Raw genomic sequence first — 18,219 nt, 5'->3', positions numbered from 1 at the left:
TAAAAACATCTTTCCATCTTTTAAACACTGTATTATCTTGCACATTGTTTTTAACAACAGCAGGGAATCACATAACAACGTTTGGGGGTATGCACATCTTGAGTTTTATTAATTTAGTGATTTAGTGAACATACGATTTTTAAGCAAATTCTTAAATATACACATATATTTTGTCTAAATCGTAAATATATATGATAAACACATGCTACCACCGTCCCAGCCCCCTTCCTCCCTAACATATACATGTAACCACCGAGGCTTATACCGTTCCAGCCAACTCCACCCTCGTTCCAGCCAACCCCCCCCCCCCCCCCACACACACACACAACAACAACAACAATAACAACAACAACAAAACCCAAAAAAAACTTGATGGCACTTTAAGGAGACTGACGTTAGTTTAATCATTGCGCATTGAAAACTAAAACGGGCCTGTATTTTGAGATGGCCATGAAAAAGAAACAGATGGTAGATTTTCTTGAAACTTCTCAAATCTTCCCACTAGAGTTGATGTAAATTACATATGGTTAAAAAATAAAGACTTTAGCTATTGTAGTTTTTACGCAAACCCCCCCAAATCAGCCTGCACGATTTCGTTATTCCTGAAAACTTTGAGACGATTTCTCCGACAATACATTTTGTAACTTAATTTGCTCATAGGAAGTATACACAGTTGAAAATAACTAAAAAGAAACTATTAAGAAAATAGCCATTATTCAATTGGATTGTCCTTCAGTCTCTTATTTGCTGTATATATAGGAGAAATTTGATTGGCTTCATCAAGACAACCCACTTCGATGAATTCCGAGTGGTGCGGGAGCCCGAAATTATATTAGAGGACCGAAGAGAGCAGAAATCTATTCCTGAGTGCAGAGAAATCCGGAACACGTATAAATATTTGTGTTAGCTCACATTCAAAATGTTTGGAGAAAGAATCGTTTTTCGATTGCAAACATCTTTTCTTTCTCCGCTGAGCGAGGCCATTGGCTCAGTAATGGCGGCGGACGGCTAGTGTTTCCAACGAATGCTACCGGTTTTTACTTTAGCTCTGTTGGACGTTCGGAAATGTTGATATGTTAAGGCCAGGATTCTAATCAATGCACACACCGTGTCCCGACTGTTATCCCAGAGTTCTAATCAATATATAGCAAAAAACAGATCGATAAATTGAAAAATACAACAGTTACTTCCCTTTAAATTATGATCAGCAGCATTTTCATTGCTAAGACTGACAACTTCCGGTTAGTGACTGTGAACTTCGCACATTAACTGAAATTTGAATCAATTCGGTGGAGTAATCTTTAGGAATTGTGAGAGATTGGAAACGTTCTCTTTTTATCATCGTTTTGCCGGGGACTAGCTATCTTCTACGTGTTGTATCATTTACATCAACCTCTGGATCAATTGTGGCCTCTCTACCATTGGAATTCACAGCTTTAATGTGGAACATAATTTCATATGCTGCAGTGTTGGAATTCAAATTTAAAATTTAAAACTCGATTCATGAATAATTAGCTTTTGTCATCTCACGAGGAATCGAATATTTCAGAAGATTGGAAGTCACGTGATTTCGATCGATATGGCGTCAAAACAGTGCTTTGCAAGCATCGATCGTCAGATGTTCAGTAACATGCTTATTCTTTTATTTCTTTAGATTATTGAAAATGTATCTGTGTTCTATTACAAAATGAAACAAGTTGACACCAGCTACATTTACCGGCGTTTTAGAAGAAAGTGAAACCATAAACGTTATTGATATCGTTTTGACCATGTATAGTTAAAATTTAGTGTAGGCCAGTGATCACCAAACAGCTATGAAACCAAAAGAATCAGATTTGTTTATGAAAGTCTGAGTTCACTCAAAGCTCAGTTTTAGCGCATGTCAGCTAGATTACAGTGAAAATGGCTACATCAGTAGAGACCAGTTTACCAGGTATTCTTTCTACTTTTAATATATCAAGAGTTTATGTTTAGGTGAACACTCTTAATGGCTGATCTGCCTGTACCCCAAAGCATTTTTAAAATAGATTGTTAGCATAGCTACTATTTTAGGCCATTAGTAAGAATTAAAGGCCTTGGCCTTTTTGAGTTCAAAGGTCAGGTTTGACTTTATATTTCTTGCGCTAAACTGTTCTTGTTTATAACCGTATTTATACCTTGAAATTTGAATGCTTTACTACAAAATTTTTACATGCATGCCATGTAAGTTCATGACAGGTTCATTTCATCTTCAGTTCTGGGTTTTTTTATTTAAAAAACCTTAATATTTATCATATCTATACAATTTTGTTGCAAATTTTTGAGAGTATTATTTGATCCTTTCGAGTGTAAAGGAGGGTATGCACGTAATTTCAAAGAGCACGCGGAATACCTGTATATGGGATACCCACTGCTTGTCACTTTGATAACAAAGCGTACTTACTATGTGTTTAACTCTCTGTCAAAGATTGTCTGGTACGGCACTAATTGAGCCCTGGGTTACTTTATGTCCCATTATCTGTACGTTTCCCCTCCGTGGAAGCCCATAGAAGGCGGCTTAGAAGGGTTAACCAAAGATCAGCCTTAGTTGTTCGGTTTATTGTGCACATAAACCACTCCAAAACTCCAATTTCGGTTCATCCAGAGGCAGTTCCAGCTTGGCTCCAAAATCAAATTTGGACAAATTAACAACTGTTATTGAAAAGTGACGAGGACGGGCCAAGAGAGACAAAAACGGTTGTAGTAATGTCTGTATCTGATTAACGAACTCTGAATGGGAAGAACTTTATCAGGATGATTGTGGCGCAATGAATATCTTAACAGCAGGGTGATTAATAAAGAAGCGCGGTCTTGTAAGTTTTCTCCAATATTCATCGAATTTTAACAACTGGAATCAAGCAAGGTTCCAAATACACTTGTCTGGAGACCATTATTATCAAATTAGTGATGCGCCTTTTTTACTTCAATGGAATTATCCTCGCTATCGCCAGGGTTAAGTGGGGGATGGGAAAACGATCTCGGTTTTAAAAAGATTTTGACTCAATCATATTTAAGGAAGAATGTTAAATGTATTTTGAGGGATATTTTCACAAAATTTAGTGACTAAAAGTGACAAATATACTTTTTTTTTATTTAAAGATAATTGATAAACCTAGCAAATGTAAAACCAGTGTATGGATGCACATTGTACATGTATTTCTGAGTTTTAAAAAACGAGCATGCGTAGTAGATGAATTGGCTGCATGTAGCATGAAGTCTGCCTACATTTCTGCCATCTGTAAGACGTTTTGTTGGGGGAGCGGATAATGTGAAGTAATATCTATTGATTCCCGCCAATCTTGATTCCGAGTTCGACGATGGGTAATCTATTAGGACCCGCGCACTGTGTAATTAAAACTGTTCCCCCTGACACTCGCGTCAACTTATCCTTCATTGAGGCAGAATTTTGGGGGGCTGGTATTGATCCCAAACAACCCAAAACTGGTTCCAATTCGACTTTTCTTTTAAGAAAAAAAGAGAACTAAGAAAAAAGTGTCATTCCGGTCATTAGCAGCCAATGCATTTTAAGGAATATCTAGTTTAATAAACTGAATTTTGATCCCAACATTCCGAAACTGATTCCAATCTGATATCCAAATTAATAAAATTATGAAAAGCAAAACAAAAAGCGGGATTGGCTTAAAATAAACTGATCATTTTATCAGATCGAGACATAGCTTTATCCGTGCACTCATTCGGGGTGTACTAGCTGAAGTTCACAGTAAATATAGAACCATCACTTTCACCGGTGTTGCTTGGTTATCCAACTAAGCAAATGCAAGCGGTAGATAAAATATATCGATTTGGATTCATTTCTAAGGCATTTAAAGTTTATAAACAAGAATTCATACACCATCTTGTTATTTGCAAATACAAACCTTTTGCTGTTTGAATGTGACGTGACGTAATGAAATGTTTTGGCGGTTATTTAAATGTTTTTTTTAATAACTAATAAGGCTGTAGTTCGGTAACTTCATTATGTGTACTAGCATATCAATAGAACTTTAGTACTAGTATGCGCGTGTTTAACTGTGTGAATATGCAACCACTTAATTACTACCCGTAAAAAAGTACTACTACTATATTAACTCCATGGTTACCCCGTGTAGTTGAAGTTACCCACCATTTAAGTGTGTTACACAATTTGTATTTAATTAGTAAGCATATTACGATATAGTACTTTATATAGCAATTCAAACGCTTTTTATCATACAGTACGTTGTTGTCTTTGAAGATTGTTCACTGGTTAAAAAAAAGGACACGAACCCCGCATTACCCAAAAAGTAGACCTTCATGCCATTTCTGAACTCATAGAGGGTCCATTACATCTCTGATGAATGATACTGTATTTCTTAATGTTTAAGACACACCCCAAAGCTAGCAAGATTTTAGTTTCGGTTAGAGCATGCTATATTTTTAAATCTATTGCATTGATTATGTCTGTCACTCGCTCCGTTGGGAGGGATCTTTTTTACGTTTACCTCGGTACAGAAATTCAGGGGAGAGACCCCTGTAAATGCGTTGGAACAGTGGTTATGTTGGGGAGGTCTGTTAATCCCCTCGAGTTGGAATACAAGAAACAGCCCATGTCTTGCTTATTTCAAGAATGACATAGCTGTAGATTTTATGTATGGCACGAGCCAATTACAACTGGCAAGCGCAAGGAATTGATAAGGCGCAGTCCGGATATGGTTAAAAAAGAGGAGGCTTTCCCATCCTTTTGTGTATTTCGATTTTAGAAATAGTCTGATGAAGTAAAATGAGGTGAGAATAATAATATGCAGATTAAGTTGGAATAATCGCCCATTAGATGGAGAGCGAATTGTCTGACGGTGTTTTCTACTGTCTTAATCAGAACAACGATTCGGTTGAAATTGATTCTACTTTTGCTTTACAGGTACACAGACTTTAACATATTCGTGCATGGATGCCGTCAAGTTGTTGCAGAAGAAAACGACAACGGAAAATAACAATACATCAAAGTCGCTGGAATTAATCCCATTTCAAAAGGATGGACTTAATGGATTTCCAGTTGTGTTTTCTCCCAAGCATTGTTCGGACGTCAGGCTGCCTGCGTCCTTGTATTACCACAGGAACAGTGATCCCCTTCTTCACGGACAATCAAAGGTGAGGCAGGAGGAAGAGTTTGGAAGTTGTTGCCAAATATCTCGCGATAAGAGACGCCAAAGTGACAAAGGACCAAGCCTGAACGGACCTAGAGGGCAGGTAAATAATGTATGTGTTCACCCAACCATTTCCAATGCCCACAGAAAAGACAAAAACCACATGTGTAATGGCGGGCCACCTAATTTCATGAAAGTTAATGGTATACTTCCAAAAGGAACACTAGAAAAAGAGTTATCACCAATCTCAAGAATTGTCAATTCAATCGATGATTTCCATGTGCAGGTTACTGACACTAATGAAAGTGCGAGCACTTATGAATACCCGACTGATTGTGACAACTTTAAAACGGATACGTTGTCTGGGTCCGATTTACTTTTACATAATAGCAGCTACCCTGATGAAGCGGAACCGGAAGTCATAAATATAGATTTGGAACCACGGGTTGTGTGCAATGGGACACTTATTTCGTCATATCAAGAAGATGATGATGATGGGACTTCCGAAAAACAACCGTTTTTGTCTCATCATAGCGCGAGCGGTTCCGAATCAAACTTTTCTGCTAAGCACGGCGTAAGCTGGCACAAAGCACGCCAAAACGACAATGGCGATTTTGTGGACCAATCTGTGAGTTTACCAAGTAGCTTAGAGAGACATTCCCACGCGATACATGAGCCAAGTGTGACAGACTCAGAAACAAGTTTATCAGTGAAACCTTTCAATATTTGGAATAAGGGTAGACCTTTATCCGGGCTTTCGTCACGGTCCATTTCACCACAGCCCGGCCCAAGTGGATATAGCGCCGGCAAACATAAAAGAGACATCGGGAAGAAAACGGTGAGATACAGCGACGTAATAGGGAGCCACCAGACGCTGGCGTCCGGTGGCAGCATCAACAGCATTAATACCTTCCCGACCACTCTGGTAAGCATAAAGGCATTGATACCGTCTCTACCACTTTAAAGCATTGTTACCTTCCCTCGCGACACTGGTAAGAATCAACAGCATGAATAACATCCCCACCAATCTCCTAAGTATCAACAGCATTAATAATTTCCCAACCCTCTCGTAAAAATCTACAGCTAAGATAACTTCCCTACCATTGTGGTAAGCATCAACAGCATAAATAACTTCCCTAACAATGTGGTAAGAATCAACAGCAAAGACAATTTTTTTTACCACTGTGGTAAGCATCAACTTTCCTGTGCCTCTGGTAAGGATCAACATCGTTAATAAACAACATTAATGATCGAATTGTCTTTTCCCACCACTCTTTATCAGCTGTTTATAATTATTTACTTGTGTTAATCATATGGAAAACGTATTCGATCAGTTGATACATGTATTTCGTATTACATTTTTACGTTAAAAAAATATTAAGAGGACTCGATGATCGTGGCCATTTTAAGACTATATTTGTTTTCTTAAGAAGAGATTCTTAATAAGGACTAGACTTTGACCCGTGTGTGCACGGGTAGACATATTGCATATGATATCGGACATTTATGAAATAGATACATCGACACACCGTATTGTTGACATTAACATAACCAAGCTTTAAGTATACAATAATGCTATTAATTTCACTTCACTCTGCTTAAGTAGAACGATCTAACTGTGTCTCGGGGCAGGCCTTCACCACAGTTAAAATGCCTCACATATACCCGTAATGTAGCAGAAAACTGCAGAATCGCTCCGATACGATTTTGGAGAAAATTAATGAAGCTGCGTTGAAAATAGCAGTCAAATTGTTCATAACAAACCATTTTGAGGCTGTAAATACCTAATTCATATTTATGAAGAATTCAATTTGGTTTTTTACTCGCTTCGAATTTATACTCCATGTTGGCATTCGGAACTCTTGGGATTTTTCATATCAAATACACCATTAAATGAGTTAGAGTTATCTCCCGTATTTCCTTTGAAGAACAGAATTAATGAAAATTTACACGTATTTGTAACATCGTTTCTTTGTTTATCCATGCAAATGTGATTTTGTGGAAACATTTAATTTAACTAAAGAGACTCCTATGATTTAGCATGAATGTAATGCGCATGCGCAAGATTGTAAAATCCAAAAAATCCAGATGATTTCCGGATTTTTTAATTAATTAGCGAAGCTTGATTGAGGAAAAATAAAAACAAATTGGTAATCTTCAAGTATCAATGTTGTTTAAAATATATAAAACAAAAGACAGTACTCTTCCGATTTCTCGGTATTAAAGCCCAAAAATTCGAGTCTATTATTTTAATATAGTAGTATAGATATATAGGAAAAATACTCAAGTTAATGTATATGGATGTTTTCGTTACCAAATAAATGTTGATAGCTAAACAAGTTCATCTATAAAAGTTTAAGGTAGATCTGATGGTTAATGTGTTGGCCACTCAGCCTCCTTAAGGGCTCCTCTGCAGTACAGAATAGTTTGCATCCATCCTTATTACATAGTTTAGCTAATTTCACCCCTTAATTCTGCTAAAGTTCGTTCATTATGTAACATTTGACATTATCTATCAGTAAGTCAAAGACAGAAATAAGGCAATTCTCACCATTATTCCAAAAGAAGAAAAAACATAAAAACACGGCTCAAAGAGATAGATCATTCAAGCTAAATCTTCCCCTCGTGGTTCAAAATTGCTTTTACCAAGTTGGGGGTGGTAATTTAATGACATTGCGAATCGTTCTACACTCAAAGTTAGCCCTGATAAAATTGCCAAAACGAGCACGCCGTTTTTCATATTGATGACATTGCTATAAATGTTACGTTCCGCTTTAGCTTGATAAACTTATATTTTATTACGTCACTTCCTATGATTTAATCCTATATCGAGTAAAGTGTGACTGAAATACAATAAACAATCACGTGCTTCCTACGGTTATTGTGGATTTAAAACGAGAAATAACTGTTAAATTGACACTTTACTATTTGTTGTCAAAACTGTGATGCAATTTCTTCTTTGACATATCCGCTGATGGAAAAAAAAACCAGGTGCTACCGTCACCAAAATTTTCTAATCCCTCAACTCATTCCTCATCTCAAATCCTTTAAAGAAAAGTGCATAAACTTGAGGTCAAACCTCAGATTTGAGGCTGAGTATTGACTTGAGGAAATCAGTGGACAAAACTAATGGCAAAAGACCGAAAAGAAAAAAATACAAGTAAAAAAATTCTGGAAACAGCGAAATTCAAAGTTGCATTTAGTATTTTGTTTTTGTGTGTCCAACATTTCAATACATATTGCTTGCATGTATACTTTACAATTTTAAAGCATGTCGAGCACATTTGTTAAGTGTGTCTGTTTTTCATTTATTCGACGACTCCTAAGGTTGCAAAACTGGATAAGACGATGCCAATACAGTAAGATACATCACAGAAGCATTACGTTTATACACTAGTTTATAAGAGATAGAAAACGTTAACAAAAAGATACAGTGGCAGATATAAATTTATTCAGGTTGTATGTCCTCAGTTTTGTTTTGTTTTTTTGTGTTTTTTTCTTTCAAATATGAGTGTTGTTTTAAAAAGACACATAACACAATGAAACCTTGTTTCACTACTAATACTCTACGTACTCAATTGATTTCGATCGGTTAGAATTTCTCACCCAGTTACGTTTTTATCGATTCGGATTATTTAGCAAACAGATTTTGTGAATCATTTTGGGTCCTTTGTCGTGACGTAATCCCAATATCACCAGCTTGTCCAGTCAGAAAAGACCAAATGACTAATATATTTGTCAAGAACGCCATCATCTGTGACGTCATGGCTAATATTCATTTTTTTTTAATATTAAACAAAGCGAAATGATAAATTGATTAACGCAATTGTTAGCACCGATTCCCTCCAACGTTAAATTACAAATATGTTTGTTGATATACTTCATTATAATGTTCGAATAAAATGTGTAATACTGCAAAAGAATTTCGCCATATGTTGATCGGCCAAAACGGGACGATTTTAATATCAAGAAAAATTACACGGAAAACTTTGGCATGGCGTAAAAGCTGAGGAGTGATTTTAATCGTTAAGCCAAAAACACTTGCTCTCAGTCAAGATTCTTTTTGCCATTTTTAGATCCGCGATGAAAGAACGAGTATCGTTCAAATATAAACAGACCCCGGTGTAGTATTTGTTGAAAGAAAAGATGCATATGCATTTGTTTACAAATCCATTTCTTTGAATGCCTCATTTGTTTAGGAGATTGATTCATTTTTGCATCACTAATGGACATGTGACCGCCTGTATCATAACCATCGCATCTGTCTAGAGAAAAATAACAAGAGCCATAAAATCTGATTGCAGGTAAATTGGATTACATGCCGGGTTTTCCCAGTTGTACTTTTCATCATTGGAACATAACAGCACTCCTATACATATCTGCTATTGATCCAGTATGTTAGCATTAGCAATGGGCGCAAATATTATTTTTCAAATGAAAACTAATTCGATGGCTTTAGATACGATTTGTGTCTTTGTGCAACACCACGATTACACAGAAATTTAATTATACGGACCATCTAGAGATAGAGACAGTCTATACAAAATGAAAGTAAAAAATATTGTTTGTCAATGATAAGGACCTCCTTTCAATATCATTCACCTTAAAACCTTAAAACACGTGATGTAGATGGGATTTGTTTTTCAATTCTGTAATATGCCCGATACAATCACATATACAATGCTGAGAGTCAGGGCTATAACCTACAATAATTCTCCTTTATTCAACATCGGTTAAGATGTCCTTGTATTAAAGTGTCAAAAGCCAGTATGTCTCATGGAATTAAGCACCAAAACAAAAATAGTTGTACAGAAAACAGGAAAAAAGAGACACTTTATCTTATACTGCGTATGCTAATTCAATATTTCCTTGTGGTTAAGGTGGAATAACATATCATCACAAAATGGCTGACCGCTGATCGAAACGACATTTCCTTTTTTTAAAGGGATTTTATGGACCGAAACATGTAACTTACTCCATAGCCGAGTGGATGAAGTGTTCCACTTGTTATCCATACATCCCGAGTTCGAATCCCGCAGGGTCTTTTGTTGTTACTAACTGAAATAATTATTTTAGATATTCATTTTTTATCCCCAAACATCAAATTTTTCGCTTATTTGACAATTGTACAGTTTATTTATCATTATATCTTTCATTACCAAAAAATTTAATTTGAGTGACTTTTTCCAGGTGTGTTATTCCACCTTAAACGTGATACAGGTATTCATAAATGATAAAATAGAAATCTGTTTGCCGAACACACGATTTTTTTTTCTCAAATCAAGAACCCGCTGCTGGGATCACATATGATGCAGCAAGTTTCTAGAGGAAAATGACACGCAGAATTTGTTATTTATTATGAAAAAATCTTTATCTATTATTCAAAATTACCACATTATATAAGCTATATAAAAGATTCCATTAATAATTAAAAGGTACAAAAAGAGATGCACAGTTCAGCCTTGCATCAGATTGTTCACCATCTTGATCACGTGACTCGTGACCTTTAGTTTTCTTGAGATTCTTTCTACTCATTTTTCATTCAAGTAGTTAGGTATCATTTTGTGGAACAGGTGATCGAATGGCGCGCTGCATTGGGTGACTGTGTTCGTTATTATAAGCAAAACTTCCAACATTTCAATCGATTTCCATGGAAAGTAGTCAAGGTCATATCCCGTATTAACAACTGCTGGAAATATAGCACATGCTAATTCGGGCAAGCCATTCCCCACTTATATATATATTTACAATATCATTGGTACAAAGAAACTCACTGTACTGGGGTTTTTGTTGTTGTTTTTTTTTTTGGGGGGGGTGATTTTTTAAAATTTTGATTTAAGTCATACTAGTACATAGCAATAACGTGCCTAAACTATTACTCAGATAAATGTACTAAGCTATAGTTTGTGTACAGAAAAATCGAAACTCGTCATTACTTACCATTTTAAGAATCAATTCTGATATAAACGTAAATAAGAATACAATGAATGTGCACTACGTAAAGAAAAATGGTTTTCAATAGTCGATAAGTTGATATAATTTAAAGATGCTTTTTAATTCCTTATTTTTACTTCGAGTATGGTTTCTGTGTGAATTAATTTTTTCAAATATCATATTTACGCAAGTGCGAAATATCACGGCTGACTTTAAAACATATAAATATAATTTATTTCTGCTTATTAGTTATTTAAAATTGGTATGAGTCATAACAAATGTTGAATCACTTTTGTAGTGAAATTTTTAAAAGTTTGAATAATAAATGCCTGAAATCAATTTAAAGAGGTCGTCATTCTACGTACTTACAATCTGCATGTAGAAAATATAAACTGTAATGAAATAAATATTAGCAGTCAAAATTATCTCTTCAGTCTCTATAATATTTGAGTTTTGGCCACATCTTCAGATATGATATTAAGCGGCAACATTATTGTGGTTACAACAGGCTCTTTCTAGAACCCGATTACCTTGGGTCTTCTTCTTGCTTTTGAAGTGAGTTTCCCAAGAAAAACCGTTTCTCCACCCCAACATAATTCATAATTCATAATATATAAGATTGGTATTGAATTAAAGAATTGTAGTTCAGAACAAATTACAAGTACCCACAGCGTCCAGAGGGTGGATGATCAGTAATGACATTGGTCCATGCTGTATCTTCAAGTTTACTAAATTTACTTCCAAAATGACCCATTGACATTGTAAAAACCACATGTTTTGTGTCAGATTATTAATTAATTCCACATTATATAGGCTTTAATGTTATGTAATTTTATTTCAATCTCTGTTTTAGTCAGAGATATAAAACTACAATAAAATGGCTACAGCCTCAAGTCTAAATCATACTTTTCTGAAAAATGCAGCAAGATTTGTTACATTTTAATAATATTTCTTTATATTGTACTTGAAATATTAGCAATTTAAAATGAAATTTATTTTTATGAATTTATTGTTTTCTTTTGTGAATATTTTTTCACTTTACTTCAGTAGTTTTTCAATGAAAAACGCAAATCAATGTTCATACACAGTAAGAACGTATAGTTCGTATAGTTTCCATACTTATATATGACTTAATTTTAATACACAGAGGTACTGTATATGTGTAATATATATTCTGTATTGAATCATTCGTGTTTTATCGGCCCAAAATGCATATTTCTTTAAATTTGAAAGTCCATCTCTTTTAAACATTAAAAGTTAACAATGTTCTTTGATCAGTATCCATTGGTTTGGGGTTTTTATTATGTTTTAATATGAATATTTCTTTATTCTTTACCATTTTAGCCATTAACAGTTGTCATGATAAAACCTTCTTCAGAGAACTCTTTTCAATGTTTGGTTTGGTGTCGCATCACAGTGAATTCGAACCTGCGACCCGCAAATACCCTCTTTTAAACACCACTTAGAACGGAATGCAGACCTCTCAATTGCAAGCTTAACCACGGGCGGCCGGGCTTACATGTAGTTTTCTTGGACAAAACGATAAATCTTATTGGATAGCTCACTGAATTAAATAAGTTCGCAAACATGGCTATAATTAAATTAATATTTCATGAAATTGAAGATAGTTGAATGCTAGTTCTGCCGTAAATCAATGTTAAACAAAAAGCAGCGAAACCAAGATTTTCCCCCTGATACTTTTCTTTGCCCAGCTAATTAAACATGCATAGGTATAATAACTTGTGTGTAATATGAGTATAATTGCGAGATCTTTTCTTAGCTACACTCAGTATACGAAACGTCCATCAAATTTCATACATGTACAAAGTGCTTTTATCGGAAAATAAATATGCACGTATGCCGTGACAGAACGGAAGATAATTATTTGTTATTTCGTTTCTGCAATTATTGCTCTACTTCAAAACCATAGATGGCAACGTACATGTATCCATGGCCAAAGTTGTAACCCTAGTGGTCATCAAGTACAGCTATTAGATCACCCTGATAAAAATTACTAGTATATGTCTGAGAAAAATACGCTCGTATTAGATTGGATATGAAAACTAATGATGTAAGCATGTTTTAGTACTTGTGTTCTATAGCTAGAATTTCACAATAAACCAAAAACCTTTGGTAAGCTTATGTTGGAGTCAATGTTCTGTACATAGCATTGATAACAAGCTATGATACATCTTTTTTTTTTTAAATCTCGTTTTTTTCTTATGTACTTGGACTGAAATGTGTATTCAATATAGCAATATCTTAACGCTAATGCTAGCTAATCCCATTTCTTTTTCTAAGTACCATACGAATCAGCTTCTATTTACTATGTAATGCATTTTGTTTTGACTTTCAACCACCTATTCATTGCATCCTAGCATTTAACTCCTCGAGACAGAATGAAACTGTCCAACATTTCAGATCCCCGAAACACTAATGAAAAATGTTTTTGAAAAAAAAAATGATATCGAAGAAATGTCTATATTTGGACCAAGTTTTCTTATAATTTTAAGTTTACTTCTTTTAATTTCATCTAAAGACAAATGTCCTTTAACCCAGGAAAAATCAAGTACGGAAAAACAAAACTCGTTTTTACTGACATATTGCTTGAATATCTAAATTTTTGTTTCATAATATTGGTCTACGCTTGTGTTCGGAACACTTTAAATTTATTGATGGCAAAGTTTGTCAAACACTGTTGATTGATTGTCCATTTGCTTGAACAGTAAGCAGGAGTTCAATTAAAAGTTGAATGGTATCAAATATTCATACGATGTATAATGGATATTGTTTTTTTACCACTTTGCAATGTATCCAGCTAGATGTTTGTTTGTTTTTTTCACTATTCATTTTCTAAGAACTTTAATTAAATAATTAAATAAAATAAGTGGTTTCAAGTGTAAAACTTTGTTTAATAAAGATAAACCTTTGCTAAATGATTTTCAATTCAATAATCATATATGTAAATTTGATAAATGCTATTTGATTATAAGACACTTGAAAACACAATTTTGCCCCAATTTTTTCATGTAGGGCAAGGTTTGAATCCTGCTTTCGTGACGTGCAATAGGCGCTAAGTCCCATTACTATTGATTAGAAATATTACGACATGAAGCTAAGTAAACAAGACCAGATTAAGACATTTGTATAACTGTAAGATTCTCCCTTGGGGCTTATAAAATCTTCCCAACCAATTTTGAGTTGCAACCTGCTCTAGTGCCATTTCTTCTGGGCGAGAGATGGGGTCGGGTTGAAGTGTACACGGGAATTGTTCAATATGAGAAGATCTATATAGTTTTTATACACGCTAACATAACATTAAGACGACGCGACATATCTTTTCGAGAAAAAAAATTTTTAATTGCTAACTTTGTTATTTCCATTCAGAGTTTGGGGTGTTGGGGGATGTTATCTTTCGATTACTTTTATATACTAATTATGTAATGAACACAGCTGAATTATTAGATATTAGATATCATTTGGGTTTTTTTAAAAGATCAGCTCCTATGAGTACATTCTATACATTGTTTTTTTTTAGTGGGAGGGGTTTTTGATTATTTTGTCTTGTTTTGTTGTAATTCTATTTCTTTGTCTGTTTGATGTTATCTTGTTTGCTTTTCTTTTTTGGGTCTTTTTTTTTGGGGGGGGGGGGATGGGGGGGGGGGGCTTGATAATAAAAGAAATTACGATCACAAGCAGCGCTACATTTGTATTTAAAATCACAATTTCAGATGAGATCTGTAGCATATTATTAAGATAAAAATAGTAAGATAAAATACTAGTAGCTGCTACTATCAACATAGGAATTGTTATACGTAATTTTGATATGTAAATTAAGACATTTGAGTTTTTGTTTATTTGCATACTTAATCAGATTTTTCTAGATATTTCAAATAACATATCTATTACGCAATATATTTGAATTTGGTTACCCACGTGACCAAATCTTGTGAAGCCCAAGGGCTTTTCAGTAGATTTGATCATAATTATTCGACTTCATATACCCTTGTTGTGTTTTTGTTGCTGTTGTTTTTAACATCGACTGATTCATCATTTACGTACAGACATTCTCATTTTAAATTGACATCACATGCCTTAAATCATTTAAAGCTTTACCCTATGGTATATTTTCATGTGGTATTCCATCGTTAATGGAGATTAGGTTAGTTAAAACTGGTTTGTTCATTAGTAACAAAATTACCTAAGAGCAAATTAACAACGTAAAATAGAAAATAACAATTACAGAACGATTGAAGTAAAATTTGACTTTACGGGGGCATGGTCACAATTTCGTCAAATTTTATTTTTCTGTTTTGATTGTTTAATGTGCTTTAGCACTGCATTTCTAATGATCATCCGAAATTTGGGTGTCAGTCACAGAGTTATAAGCAAGATACATAGCTCACCATTCTTTGTTATGTAAACAACTTGTAGGTTTGTGCCATATTTTTGTTTACATTGGTTTGATATACCGGTAAAAGTTCTTTTTATCAAGCTGATTTTTCTATCTGCTAAATTGTTTTGAACATAAATAAACAATTACTTACGTTTGTCACATTCATTTAAGGTCGTAACATGGAAATTTCTTTTAATCATTCAAAATATAAACAAAAACATGACCTAAACTTTTCATAACAAAGAATTGTGAGCTCTGTATCTCTCTTATAACTCGACGAATGACACTCAAATGTCTGTTGAATATAACAAATGCCTCATGCATTGAATTATTATAAACATTAAAAACGAAAAAATAAATTTTGACCAAATTGTTACCATGCTCATTTAAACCATTGCTTGATATAAAGCATAACTTTAGGAAAATGGACTATAAAATGGGGAAAACCGTACATGTATATTACAATTTCAAATTTTAAATATATTAACTTTATGTCATAATGAAATCATGCAATAGCAAAATTGCCAATTGTTCTCGGTTTGATTGTTTGATTAATCAAACAAACACCAAGAATGTTTTTTGAAAGTCAATAATTTTGGTAGATGTAACCATCAACTTAAAAAGCTTCATTCTTTAAGCTTTATTATGTTACATATTTAAACATTTCAGTCATTCAAAAAATGACAATTCTTATATGTAGTTAAGTAGGTTAAAGCCCCAATCATTTATTTATTAAAATTGGTTCGTTTTTTTAAATAGCATGGCAAAACTATGAAGCATAGACCTAGTGTATTATGCAATACACACAAAGGTTCATTTTAAAATGTTACTATTTTGAGATTTTGATACTTTTTTAAGAGTTTTATATTAAACCAGTTTATATCAAAATGTTTCTCTAAATACTTTTATTATAAAATTTTGTTTACAGTACGTTATCCTATTCAAGGCAGAAATACCATCTACATCTTATTCGGAAATTTCCTTTTTACCAGTCATTAAACTTTCTCAACAATGTCAAAGAATTCCCTTCTTCTATAGGAATATTTTTTTGAACGGGGAGGGGGGGGGAGTATTGAAATTGTAACATAGTTGACATCAGCACTAGTTCAATAACTGTGTGTGTGCACACATGTAAGTTATTTGACCACATAAAGTGCATTGGTCCTATGTTATCTAAACAAAAAGTTATCATGACCCTTACAAATAAATACTCTTCCTAGCGGAAAACAACAATAATAATGGATGCCTGCAAAAGCTCAATGGTTTTTATGTGTCCGACGTCAATTATATGTTTTTCATAAGTTCCATTATTGCGGGTGTTAATGTAAAGTTCTCATGTATATTACTGGGTTGTTTTTTTTACTTTTTCCAGAGTGAAGAACATATGAACAGACTGGACCGAGAAATCAGAGAAATCGAGAGAGTAGGGAAGAAGGCCGACAGAGGAACTATTTACTGCGCATGCGGGGTTCTTGGACTTGTGATAGGGTTGATTTTAGTCTTCGTTTACATTCTGTGATGTAAGCATATAAATTTTAACTTTGTTATGATTGACTGTTGGAGCCTTTGAAAGATTTATTATTAAAGCCGTTGAGTTCGTTTCAATTAAAACATATTTCAATATAATATCTTTGGTTTTCAATTTTGCATCGTTTTAAAGTTGGTTTTGCCTCATTATTTTAATGCAGGTGAATTTTTGGTAGTGTTGGCAAAGTTTCAATCAAAATGACCAAAAAGAAACTTATACACACATAACAGGTTTTTCGTATACCTTTAAGACCGATGTATACTGTATATTGGGTTATTTTCGCCCCCGTGTATATTCACTTCTATACTTGCAAACGGTTTTACTTAGTACACACAGTTTAGTTAAAAGGCCATTTGAGACATTCGAATACGCCCATTTACTGACAACGGAGGCGGAAGGGCGAGTATACAACGGGGGCGAATATTTATGTAGAAAACACATCGGAAACTGTGACAGTAAATTAAAAGCCGCAATAATGACACCAATTTCTCCAACTGCAACTGGTTGATCACGCAGAGAAAGTTGCAGATTATGAAATATAAAATCATACTGATAACCAATAACTTGAGCCGACGTGTCAGAATTGTAAATCATTTCATGCTTTAGTTTTTTAATAGCATTATCATCGGGATGAGACTGAATGTCTCTCGTGATATTACTGTGTATTGCAACATCACAACGGAACTACTTACCAACTATGGTCTTCAATAATTAAATAAATAATCAAGGGAGTGCAAATAAATTTCGGGTTTTTTTTAAATTTATTGATTGATTTAAGTTTGTCTTTCTTTTTTGTGGAAAATTCTGCACGACTGTTCTTCAGGACTAGCACTATAGTAATGTTATTCGAAGGATAAACCAAAAATTAATAAGGGAAAATTTTGAATGTTTTATTTCTCTTTATAATATTTGATATGATTAAGAGTTAAAATAAGAAAATTTGCTTATAAACACGACTCCGTTTTGAAAATACTTTTTATGACGCATACGATAATTTATATGACCCAGGTGTGTTACATTTGGCATTCGAACCAACAAATTGACCACTTCCATATTGTTATGATACAGTAGGGAAAAAAACGGTAACACGTAAGGTTCGCCCATCCCTTTTGTAACGTGGCATAGATCACAGGAGTATGTAAACAAACTTTCCTTGAAACTGTACATATTGTGATCACAAAAATGAAATTAGCTAATCTCTCTCGTATGAAAGAGCTTAC

The 18,219-nt window shown here is 34.1% G+C and overlaps 1 protein-coding gene across 2 annotated transcripts; it reads left to right on the top strand.

Annotated features, from left to right (window-relative positions):
* Nucleotides 1–790: 790 nt before the first annotated feature.
* LOC105331194 (uncharacterized) lies at nucleotides 791–17,099 on the top strand. 2 transcript variants are annotated; one of them, XM_011433292.4, is made up of 3 exons: nucleotides 791–1,933; nucleotides 4,916–6,066; nucleotides 16,844–17,099. In XM_011433292.4, the coding sequence occupies exons 1-3, from the start codon at nucleotides 1,903–1,905 to the stop codon at nucleotides 16,988–16,990; spliced, it is 1,329 nt and encodes a 442-aa protein (XP_011431594.2). In that variant the 5' UTR covers nucleotides 791–1,902; the 3' UTR covers nucleotides 16,991–17,099. The 2 variants fall into 2 exon arrangements, with proteins under 2 accessions (XP_011431594.2, XP_034307719.2); XM_034451828.2 differs by lacking the exon at nucleotides 791–1,933 and adding an exon at nucleotides 4,457–4,782.
* The last annotated feature ends 1,120 nt before the right edge of the window (nucleotides 17,100–18,219 follow it).

The sequence above is a fragment of the Magallana gigas genome, chromosome 5 (assembly GCF_963853765.1).
Source record: "Magallana gigas chromosome 5, xbMagGiga1.1, whole genome shotgun sequence".
Taxonomy (NCBI): domain Eukaryota; kingdom Metazoa; phylum Mollusca; class Bivalvia; order Ostreida; family Ostreidae; genus Magallana; species Magallana gigas.
The sequence above is the reverse complement of the archived record's forward strand: the minus strand, read 5'-3'. Positions and strand labels throughout refer to the sequence as shown.

Bases quoted from the DNA above. Each gene is read 5' to 3' on its own strand.
- LOC105331194 (XM_011433292.4), top strand. From the start codon at position 1,903: ATGGCTACATCAGTAGAGACCAGTTTACCAG. The intron at 1,934-4,915 runs GTATTCTTTCTA...TTTGCTTTACAG, and splicing joins AGTAGAGACCAGTTTACCAG to GTACACAGACTTTAACATAT. The intron at 6,067-16,843 runs GTAAGCATAAAG...TACTTTTTCCAG, and splicing joins ATACCTTCCCGACCACTCTG to AGTGAAGAACATATGAACAG.